Consider the following 12,004-nt stretch of genomic DNA (forward strand, 5'->3'; position numbering starts at 1 on the left):
TAATATTATGATTATTAAATAACAAAAAGCCCTTCAGTAAAATTTCAAAATTTTTTGGATCCAAGTTAAAACTAAATTAATATTATGATCCTAATATGGTTTTTTTTCCCTCTGTTGGCTCTCCCTTCCTGTCTCCCTGATTCTCCAAGTTAACATAGAGTAGACATATTATGTGACAAAATAAGCTTACTTTATGTTAACATACATGGAGAGGTCAAGGTGATAGAAGTGGGAGACAACCTCTAAATCTCTGATTATATATGCAAGCAGCTTACCATCTGATAAAGAATAGAACAGTACGTGCCATCTTGGGGCCCCAAAAGTCAGAGCAAGCAAGGTTTGTAGTGGAACTTGGTGAGAAATACCAAGTACCTGTTATTTGGTTTCCCATAACTGGTCCATCTCTTTTGCCCCCACCATCCCCATCGTCCATCTACTCCCATCAAGGCCTTGACTGCTTTCAGTTCCAAGCTATCGCTGAGGTTATTGAAGCTCTTGGGTGGCAATCAATCATCCCTATTTATGAAGACATTGAATATGGCAGTCACCTTGTTCCATGCCTCTCCAATGTCTTGAAAGATACGGGCATACGAATGGCTAACGTAACTGCCGTTGATTCAGATTCATCATGTGGTGAAATTAACGACACTCTCCTCCAGTTAAAGGACATGCGCACACATGTATTTCTTGTCCATATGAGCATGGATCTCGGAGCAAGATTTGTTTTTTCTGCAGAAGAGCAAAACATGATGGGTGAAGGATATGCTTGGATACTTACCCAAGAGCTATCTTCTTTGACAGATCCTCGAGTTAATACTACCAGAAGATTGTATTATAACCAGACGACATATAGGAATATTACTGTTTCTGTTGCTTTGAAAAGATACATGCAAGGTGCCTTGGGAGTGAGGCCAATGGATTTGATCTCCAAAAAGACAACTATTCGTTGGGAGAAAGAGAAGAATTTCACTAATAGGTTCAGGACTACCCTAACTATCTATGGATGGTGGGCTTACCACACAATTGAAGTATTGGCTAAGGTGGTAAAGAAGCAAGGCACAGACAATGGCATAAAACTTCGCAGTAAAGATATTCAGGAGGCTGCTGATTTCAAAAGTCAGTCAGGGGTAAATTTTAATTTAAGTGATGGGCGACTATATCAATCGGAGCTTGAAGTATACAATGTGATAGGAGACAGAGAAAGGATAATCGGATGCTGGAGCCCTAAAACTAGACTTGTTCAAAATTGTAGTAAAGGTAGCAGCACATCTGATGGTGAATACCCACTAAAGCATCCACTATGGCCAGGCGACACATTGGATAAACCACCCAAGTTGAGAATTGGAGTCCCTAAAACAAATTCTTTTCCTGAATTTGTGAATGCATATAATTTAAGTAAGCTCCAGATTGATAGTGGTGGCTTTGCTGTTAATGTGTTCTTAAAAGCAGTCCAGGTTTTGCCATTTCTGTTAAATAATTATGAGTTTGTTCGCTTGGATGATACTGGCATGACCTTTGATGATCTTCTCTGCGACCAATTGCTGAAAGTGAAGGCAGGTTTTCATTCTTTTCCTCTTTGAGTTGTTTCTTCTTTTAGTTTATAGTGGAAAGTCAGGTATGATACTGGTATACTTAACAATGCTTATACAGGTTCTTCTTTTTACCTTCACACTTGGTCTGTGTGTGAAAATATTTTTTGCAGGATCTTGATGCTATAATTGGAGACATCACAATTGTGGAAAACCGCACAGACTGTGTTGATTTCACATTGCCGTATTTAGATTCAAGAGTAGCAATGGTGGTAATGGTGAAGAAGGCCACCACAAGTAAATGGATCCTTTTGAAACCTTTCAACTGGTTACTGTGGTTAATTCTTGTTGCTATTTTTGTGGGTGCAACTATTATCATAATCATATTAGAAAGCAACAAAAACACCAAAGGCAGTGAAGGAAGAAAAAAAACTGAAGAATTCTACTACAACCCATTCCTTGTTTACAAGATCGGTGAGTTCATCTCTTACGTGGCACACACATGTACATGTACGTATATATACTTTGATTATATATGTTATTATGTTTCAATTTACGCCTCGTACGTACTCTATGACAAATGCTATGGAGAAACTTAAAAGCAGAGCTGCAGGATGGATGGTGATACTGACGTCATTCCTATTCATCTTGGTAGTGCAAGTCTACACAGCGAGTTTAACTTCAATGTTAACACAAGGAAAGATGAAAGTGCCTTCATTTGAGAATGAAAAAGAGCTTATTAAGAATAGCAATCTGCATGTGGGATATCGAGATGGGTCGTGGGTGAGAGGGCTTTTGATTGAACAAATAGGTTTCAAGCCTGAGCAGTTAAAGCCTTTGCGAGGTCGTGTAGAGTACAATAGAGCATTGTCAAATGGAACAATAGATGCTATCTTTGATGAAACTCCTTATCTCACGCTCTTCCTCTCCAAATACAAGTCTCAATTCATGATGACACGACCACTCTACAAAACTGGTGGATTTGCCTTTGTAAGTCTACTTACTCCACTCTTCTTAATTATTACAAGGTAAGGTCAACTAATTAATGTTGCGTTTTCGAGGCAATTTACGTAAAAATATGAATATTATTAAAATTAATGACCCCACAATAAAATGTTGTCTAAGAATTGAAGCATGTGACCAACTTATTACCACTAAGGAAGGATATGAGATTAAAAAATTTTAATTATCACATTTTTGCCCTACATTTAATTAAGACTAAGTAGGGCTTTAATTTAAAACTTTGACATATAATTAGGATGGGAGAGAGTACCCCCAAATTGTATGATTAAGATTTTTATTGCATCTATTTAGAATCCACATGTGAATTGAATTCGAATCTTGTCATTGTCAAGTCTCAAAAAAAAAAAAAGAGCACCTTCAATATATATATATAAAGCTTGTGCACTATAACTTTACCTAATGGCTATCAAATTAAATCATTTGCTAATCAGTCCATAAAGCATCATATACTACTGGTTGGTCTTTAGAACTTTAATGAGATGCTATATATTTATTATTTTTTCAGGCATTCCCAAAGAAATCTAGCCTGGTCTTGCATTTCTCGAATGCAATCTTAAAAGTGATTCAAGATGTGGAGTCATATCGGATGCTGATGGCCAAGAGCTCTTTACCCACCTCCAATGAAGATTTGGAATTTGAAGACCAAAGTGATATAGAGACATCAAGTTTGAGTATAGCTAACTTCGGAGGCCTTTACCCTGTCCTATCATCTCTGGTGGCCCTCTCTTTAGGCCTTTCCATTATAAATCCATCAGTGATTAAACAGTCTCTAAATCCATTGCCATTGATTAGATGGTTGCTTGGGAAGCTTTCCACTCTGAAAAAATTGGTGATTGATTGGTTGCGTAATAAGAAGCAGCATTTCAAGTTAGTTAAGGCTTGATCATAGTAGGAGTTGCTAGCTAGTTATTAGTAGCTGCTTATTAAAGGTGTGATACAAGTGCATATGAAGCTCCTTGCCATCTTATCTACTATTCTGTATAATAATTTGTCTTTTTTAATTTTATGGCCAACTAGAAACATGTATTAACTATGAATAAAAAAACACGTCAATGGACTTGACATGTTAGGTGTAACTTGTAATTTCAAGCAGTTAATGCCTCCTAAGTTGTGTGTGTGTATGTTTGGTATGACTATTTGATTGAATCATATTTTAGCATTGTCGAGTCCGATTAGAAATAATTCTCCTAAAGATGTTTTCTGCATTTACGTGAACTTGTGATCTCATGTTTAAATGGTCAAGACTCTTTTCACTAAAACTAGTGCAGTGCCTATTGATGTGTGCATGTCAAAACGGACTAAAATCAATACTTGATGAGTTGCACAGAACTAACAAGTGCTGCCTTTTTAAGTCGTAGGGGTAATATTGTAGCATTCTAAAAAATTAGAAATCCACGTTACATTATTTAATAAGCATTAATATAATTTTTGGTCTCTTAAATTTGGGATCTATTTTAATTTTAATCCCTGAAATTTAATCTGTCTTACAACGTTGGTCTTCGAAGTGTAACAATGTTAAAATCTACTAATGTACCATAAATAACATTAAAGTGGTGATCAGACTCACCAAATGGCATCTAACTAAATTTTTTGTGGATAATAGAGGGGGAAAAAAAAGTCCTTGAAACGTATCTCTTTAGCCTTCTGTTTTTCCTCCTCATTATTCATTTTCAGGAAGTACTCACTGCCTGCAATTTGTTATCCATATAAGATCCAGTTAGGTGTCATCTGGTGAGTCCACATCACCACTTTTAATGTCATTGATGATATTTCAGCATATTTTAACATGGTTGCACTTTCAGGAACTAACGTTTTAAGACAACAAATTGTAGGAACTAAAATCATGGGTTTGGAATTTGAAGGACTAAAATTAAAATAGGCTCAAATTCAAAGATAAAAAATTATATCAACTCATTTAGTAATTAGCAAGTAGCCCCGCATAGGATGCTTTCAATTCCTTCACATAAATTATCCCATTTCTTTCCCATATTAATTCACCATAAACATATGACGTGTGATCCACTTATTCTAAAATCACCCCACATATCATTACTCAATACTTTATGGCAACGCACAATCAACACATCATCGTTACTCACAAATCATCTCCACTCAACTTAGCATTATTAACATATACATCAACTTCCACAGCGCATACTTTGACTATTCAACACTAGCTGAGCATAAGAATCACAGTTGGAATAAAAAGTTAAGAACTTAACAATTTTGCTATCAAGCAATTCATAGTCATACGTGTTACAACACTTACTTTGATGCCAATACAATTGCTTTTTCACCTCATTCTTCACCTTCCAACCGACAAATTTCTAAACATCTCCCTATAAATAATATTTGTAGCTGTAAATTTTTGTCTCTTGTCACCATCATGCAACAAAAATTTCAAACCTTTAGCTTCAATTATTCTACCATCCTCTCTTTTTTTTATATGTACGATATATATCTTGATCAATAGTTGTTTCATCATTGAACTTCGCAGAAAAATATTTGCTTCATTTATAGGTGTTAGGGACAATATTGAAGCCTTTGAAAAGATTAGTCGACAATATTACATTGTTTACTAATTTATGATATGTAATGCTTTCTGAAAAATAAAAAAATTCTTTTGGAATAGTTTATAAACAGCTTTTTAATTATGATTTATAAAAACAAGGTAAATATGTGGAAAAAAATTTTGTCTCAACTTATATAAAACATATTTATAAACATTTTTAAATGTGATTTCACAAAATAATTTAATGGCAAAATCAGCCCCTCTCAATATGTCAATTCTTTAGTGGAAATTAGTGGGTTCGTTCCGCCACAACAAGAAAGGATGCTCTGAAGAAAGCAAAGTGGTGAGGTGGAAAGCACGGTTGATAGACAAAGTGGCATGCCTTTCGAATGCAAGATATGGCCCAGGCCTCTGTTCTCCCCTGTTCCATTTCTCGTTCTGCTTTTGCCTTTTAACTTGTTCTCCCATTTTCTTCTCTCTTCCTCTCCTTCTTCCACACGTGTCCCTCGCAGAAACCCCTCATTTTCGTAACAACCATCGTGAATGATGAGTTCCAAGCATTAATACGAGTGTTTTTTCATTTTTAAAAATACTCCCTCTGTCTTTTATTATAAGATTTAATTTTTTAAATATATTTATCCTTTTTATAAGATTCTTTTTGAGTTTGTCTGAATATTTAATGCATTAATACATTCTCTTTCTTCATTCATCTCACTATTACTCTTTCACATCTATCCATTTATATATAAGGGTTTATTTGGAAAAAAATTATATTTGCCACATATTAATTGATTTTAGCTAATTTTAACTGTTTTCTTAAACCGCACAATTTAGTTAAAAATATCTTATAATAAGGAACGAAGTAGCAGTTAAAGCATATCATGTGGCTATTAAAGGTAAGTTACTTATTGGTAGGGCTGGTAACATCAGTTGAACCTATAGGTCTAATATGTCAACTTGCCAAAACTGACAAGTTAGAGCCTAAACGAATCTTTTTAACCCATATCGCCAAGCCTACCAACCCGCAAGCTGACCCACATTTTTTTATTTTAAATTTTTTTAAATTATTATAAGTATATTGTTATATATTATATCCTATCTAAAAAATTTAAAAATATATCTATATAATTTATTTGGTATTTTCAATCAAATATTTTCCAAAACAATAAAAATCTCATTATATTTTTTCGAATATTGAGTAAGAAAAATATTAAAAGATAGAAAAATTAAAAAAAAAATTGTTGGCGGGTTGGTGGGCCAACCTACCTTGGTGGATTAGGGTTGGCTTTTAGCCAATCCGCCTTCAACGTAACTAACCCTTTGTAACTCGACCCACATGATCCAACTGGTCACGAGTCAACCCATAACCTGCAAATTGACTCGTATTACCACCCGTACTTTTAAAAATAAATTTAGGTTGTAAATATAAGTCATTTATAATATTTTTAATACATTTTCTATTTTATTTTTGTTTAATTCTTATTAAAAAGAAGACAAGAATGGAAAGATATGAGAATAATTTATAAATATAAAAAATTTAATAAAAATAAAAATAAATTCTTTTTCAATTTAATCCATTTATTATTATACGGAAATGTTTTACAAGTCACTTATATTGAATAACCCCTACAATACATATGGCTTTAATTGAGAGTACATGTGACTAAAATGAGAAGCCAAATTTTATGCATTACATATATTTTAATATTTTCTTTGAATTTGTGTTTTGGAAAATTTTGACCTGTAATAAAAGATGTAGGAATTATTTCAACTCTTTACAATTTCACTCCTCCTGCCTCCTGTACTTCTATAACTAAATGCAGATTTGGTACTTTATATAAAATTTAAGAAATCGCTGGCAAAAAAATTTAAGAAATAAGCTATAAGTAATGAAATCTTTAAATAAAATTATTAATATATTAATAACGTCGATAAATGTTGGTTACATAAAAAGTTCACAAGATTCCGTTGGATTTTTCGCAAGTGAAAAATGTAAACTTCTTGATGCAAATTTTAGGAAATTTTAATTCGTATATTTTCCCAGTTTATAATTAGAGCCTTATAGTCTTTTTTTCATTATTTTTATCGGGTCAATATAATTTTTCAATTTTAGATATTAGTTTATATACTCATAATTTACTAATTTGTAAAAGAATCTGTGTTAGCAGCTATAACGATGGGACTCATTTGTTAGCATACAGTTGAAAGAATTTTTCCATGTGAGTGTAAATAAAATCCGCTTCACCCAGTCAGAAACAATGAAGTCTCTATCTTCAATGATAGTAAGAGTTGAGGAGAGAGTGAGAGGAGAGAAGTAAAAGGTAATAGCAGAAAACTGCAGAAATGGAGAAAAGGCAAAGATATTGTCTCTTATTTGTGGGCTTACTGTGCCTAATTGCCCTAGCTGAGTCCGCAACTGCAAGAAAAATACCAGTAGGAGTGATTCTGGATTTGAATTCATCACTTGGTCCCACTGTTCGTAATTGCATCAACATCAGTTCCAATCGAACAAAGCTCGACCTTCATTTCAGGAATTCCCGAGGCGATCTCCTCACTGCAGCTTCTGCAGGTAATCACAACCATCCCTCAATCCTAACTGTCAGGTATTACTAATGTTTATGTCCCAAAAAGAAAAAGGAAACAATCATGATACAAAGGTTTTTTTTTCTTTTCTTTTTAATGTCTGTCAAATTAGTAGAAGTTCCAGCTTTGTTCTTCTACTATGTTTCTCTTTGTTGATGATATGGAAATAGAATTCCAGATCCACCGGCCCCTAATTGGCTTATTTAGTACTCCCTTAAGTCCTAAATATAAGACCCATTTTGTAGTGTAATTTACACTACAAAATGGGTCTGATATTTAGGACTGGAGGAATACTTCTCATGATTTTTTTTCTTCTTTTGAATAACCGGTATCCAAAACATAGGCCAGTATTTGTAGATTCAGGTTAAAACTCTCCCTACATAATTCTTTTAGCTAAATTTTATATATAACCTCCTAAATTTTAGGTTGTATGTAGGTGGGTACACCTCATAACTTCTACAATTTTATGACAGACCCTCGAACTTTTGCATTAAAGCAAATAAACCTGCGCTGTTAGTTTAGTTTGTCTTTTGTTTCTTTAAACTAATGTGATTTTATTAAAAAGAATTAAATATATGTGACTTAAGACTAGAATTGTCATGGACAGATGACTGCAAATTTGAAGAGGTTAAAAAAATAAAATTGGTTACTTTGTCAATAACACATATAATATATTCCAAAAAATTTTATTATTGTTTAGCCTAAATTTTTTTATATATTCGTAAAATTCGAACTCGAATATTATTTAGCTAGAATGTTTATTGAATTTCTTATTAATCAACTCAACTGTCATGAGTAGTCTCCTAGTCTCTCAACATCTTTTCTTCGCACCTGCCCGGCTTTTATATAAACTTTACAAAGTATTTGCGAATTAAACGAGCTAAAGCTTCATTTTTTTTTCGATTTAAAACAAAAATATCACCCTCTGTTCATTATGTTACCTCCGGTCCTTAATATACGATTTAGTTTACTAATTTAGAGAGATTAAAAAAATTAGTTAAGTTAGTTATTTATAGTAAACAGATATTGTTTTCCCTAAAATATCTTTATTAATCATGTGTATTTGAATTACCCATTGATAGTAATTTCTTAATACATGCAATTACTATAGGGATTAGTTGGGAGCAAAATAGATAAATATCGGAGACAAAATAAATTTCAGTCTTATATTTAAAACTAAATTAGATATCAAATTAACTCTTATATGAAAGACTGGAGGTAATATAACAAAAAGTAAATGCAAATACAGATCGTGCACAAGAGCTATTTTGCAGAGGTCCCTCCCTCTGTTGTGTGTGATAAACAATACTCCTCAAGTCCTATTCATCCATATTATTAAATTTTTAATATAAATATGCTATTTTATCCTTTATTTATTATAATATAAATTGTTATTTTCTTGAAATGTGCATATATTAAATAGAGGTGAAGTTTGAAAGTTGTTATATTTTTGACAGAAAATGTCTTATAAATAGGATCAGAAAAGTACATAGATTAAAAAGATAGCAAATAATATGAATTTTTATAGATTTTAATATGCATTAATAAGCATAAAATAGATTGAAAAGGATCATTGGCATCAAGCAATCCTGCGCATACCATTTTTTTCCCCCTTAACATGGTAATGTTGGCATTAAGCAGCTTGGGATCTAATAAATGGAACAAAGGTGCATGCAATCCTGGGACCTGAAAACTATGAGCAAGCAAGGTATGTGGTAGAACTTGGTAAGAAGTATGATGTACCAGTGATTTGGTTTTCTCCATCTGGTCCATCTCTTTTGCCACCTCGTTCCCCATTCTCCATCTACTCCAGCTCCACTAGAAGCCATTGCTTTCAGTTCGAAGCTATCGCAGCCATTATCAGAGCTTATAATTGGCAGTCTGTGGTCCCCATTTATGAAGAGCCAGACTTTGGTAATGACCTCATTCCATGTCTCACTTATGCCTTGCAAGAAATGGACACTCTAGTGCCTAACGTAATTGCCATTCGTCGAGATTCTAGTGGTTCTCAAATCGCCGGCGAGCTCAACAAGATAAATCCCGAACGCACATATGTGTTTCTTGCTCATATGACAGTGGAGCTTTGGTCAAGACTTGTGAAACATGCAAAAGATAAAGGGATGATGAGTCAAGGACACGCTTGGATACTTACACAAGGCTTATCCTCAGTGATAGATCCCGAAGCTAAAGATATAAAAGTGAAAGGCTACATGGATGGTTCTTTGGGTGTGAGGCCATCAGTTTCTGTGAGGCAATCACTGAATGTTTCCAGCATTATAGCTAAGCGCTTTTCCTTAGCGAGAACATTAAAGCTTGAGTACAATAAAACTCTTTCTCTATCTGGCATGTGGGCTTACGACACTATCACAGCATTGGCCAATGCGGTAGAGACGGCCAGCTTAGGCGATTCTACTTTCGGATATGGGAATGAAAGTAGAGTTGATCTTGAAGATATAGGAATGCGCAACGAAACAGGCCCAGAACTTCGCAGAGAAATTCTGGCTACTGATTTCGTAGGCCTGTCAGGGAATTTCAGTTTGAGGCTAGGACAACTAGAACCATCAAAAGTTGTGGTATACAATATTGTGAAAGGCCTAAAAGAAAATATCATTGGGTATTGGAGACCCGAAATAGGACTTTTTCAAAATTACAGTGAAAATGGTGAACCAGCTGGTAAATACAAATTAAGGGACCCGCTATGGCCGGGTAACACAACGGAGAGACCACCAAAGTTGAAAATTGGGGTCCCAAAGACGCATTTTACTCAATTTGTTGATGTTAATGGGAGTGTAGAAGGGCAAAATGTGTCAAGTTCTGGCTTGACTGTTGATGTATTTAAAAGAGTGGTTGATGTTTTGCCATTTCCTTTACCTTATGAGTTTGTGCCTATGAGCAATGGAGAGCTGACTCCCTCCAGCTATAATGATCTTCTTTGCCATATCACAGACAAGGCAAGTTTTCATTCATCTCTGTTGCTTCCGATCAATTGTTTTACTTTTATCAGCTTTGCTGTTTCTCAGTTTGTCATAAAGGAAAGTCAGGCATGTGTCTGCATAGTTTCATTGACGATTTTATCCCCCCTGAAGCTTGGATATACTCAAGAACCTCCCAGGATATGATTTGGGATGGAACTAGAAAATACTATCTCCGGTCCTGAATATAAGAGCCAGTTGACTAATTTAAGTAGATTAAGGAAATAAGTTAAGTTAGTTATTTGTAATAAATAGATATTGTCTTTTTTAAAATATTCTTGCTAATCAAGTTTATTAGCTAGAACTACTATTATTAGAAGGATTATTTTAGGAAAAAATCGACAAATATGAAAGACAAAGTGGATTGGGGTCTTATATTTAGAATCAAAATAAAAATCAAATGAAGTCTTATATTAAAGACCGGAGGTAGTATTGATAATGGGGTCTAAAAGTACAAATAAAAATCATATTGGGGGCATGCAATGTTAGTTTTTTTTTTCTTTCTTTCAGAAATTAGTCTGCTCTACATGTATAATCCATGTATATTACAAATGAAGCAAAAAATTTAGGTGGGGTATGTAGCTGCAAATAACATAGGTCTGTCCCTGAATATGCTTATGATTGAGAGGCATTAATTGTGTTGATAGATCTTTCCACTTGATAACTGATATCATCCGTAGTGAGCATGCTGGCCACAAACACACACAGTTTATATATATGTAGGGATTCATTTCCAACACTTATTCCGTGTATGAAAATATTGCAGAATCTTGATGTTATAGTTGGAGACATCACAGTTCTAGCGAGTCGCACAGATTGTGTTGATTTCACAATGCCGTATTTGGATTCAAGCGTGTCCATGGTGGTAAAGGTGAGGTCTGACTCTGAAAGCATGTGGATCCTCTTCGAACCTTTTGATTTGTTACTTTGGTTGATTCTTGTGGCGATTCTTGTGGTTGCAACTGTTATTGTAATCACATTGGAAAAAAAAGCAGCGGAGAAAGGTGAAGAAAGCAAATACAAAGAATATGTCCGTAATCCCTTCCTTGTTTACATGAGCGGTGAGTTATCTTTTGTTGCACTTGAATATAGGAGCTAGATAAAGGATTCACTTTGCTTCTAAATAACAAATCTCAATCAACTTTGCCTTTCAACTTTATAATATTTTAGTCATAGTATCCCTATTGATTACACGTATCAAAAAGTTTCGAATCAATTAGTAATTTCAATAGATATAATTAAAGATGATAGTTTAGCAAAAAGAAGAAACATTTATTATGAATAAGTAATTTAACTAAAGTTATCCATCTCTTATATTAAAAACCACAAGTAGCATAAATTTTATATATATTATTTTGTTGGTTCAGTGGCTTTGAGAAGCTTTT

General features: G+C 34.0%; 2 protein-coding genes across 2 annotated transcripts; both read left to right on the top strand.

Annotated features, from left to right (window-relative positions):
- The first annotated feature begins 260 nt into the window (after positions 1 to 260).
- On the top strand, positions 261 to 1,580 carry LOC114742278 (glutamate receptor 2.1-like). Its single transcript, XM_028930549.1, has one exon. The coding sequence runs from the start codon at positions 261 to 263 to the stop codon at positions 1,578 to 1,580; it is 1,320 nt and encodes a 439-aa protein (XP_028786382.1).
- Positions 1,581 to 7,407: 5,827 nt separating this feature from the next.
- Positions 7,408 to 10,766, top strand: LOC114742279 (glutamate receptor 2.3-like). Its single transcript, XM_028930551.1, has 2 exons — positions 7,408 to 7,633; positions 9,289 to 10,766. Exons 1-2 carry the CDS (start codon positions 7,408 to 7,410, stop codon positions 10,764 to 10,766), a joined length of 1,704 nt encoding a protein of 567 aa, XP_028786384.1.
- The last annotated feature ends 1,238 nt before the right edge of the window (positions 10,767 to 12,004 follow it).

This window comes from Neltuma alba, unplaced genomic scaffold (assembly GCF_004799145.2).
Source record: "Neltuma alba isolate B1F8T4 unplaced genomic scaffold, ASM479914v2 tig00003699_pilon, whole genome shotgun sequence".
Lineage (NCBI taxonomy): Eukaryota > Viridiplantae > Streptophyta > Magnoliopsida > Fabales > Fabaceae > Neltuma > Neltuma alba.

What these genes read in the sequence shown, in the direction of transcription:
- LOC114742278 (XM_028930549.1), top strand. Translation starts at nt 261, where the DNA reads ATGCAAGCAGCTTACCATCTGATAAAGAATAGAACAGTACGTGCCATC.
- LOC114742279 (XM_028930551.1), top strand. Translation starts at nt 7,408, where the DNA reads ATGGAGAAAAGGCAAAGATATTGTCTCTTATTTGTGGGCTTACTGTGC. An exon ending in CCTCACTGCAGCTTCTGCAG is followed by an intron (nt 7,634 to 9,288) that starts GTAATCACAACC and finishes GGCATTAAGCAG; the next exon opens with CTTGGGATCTAATAAATGGA.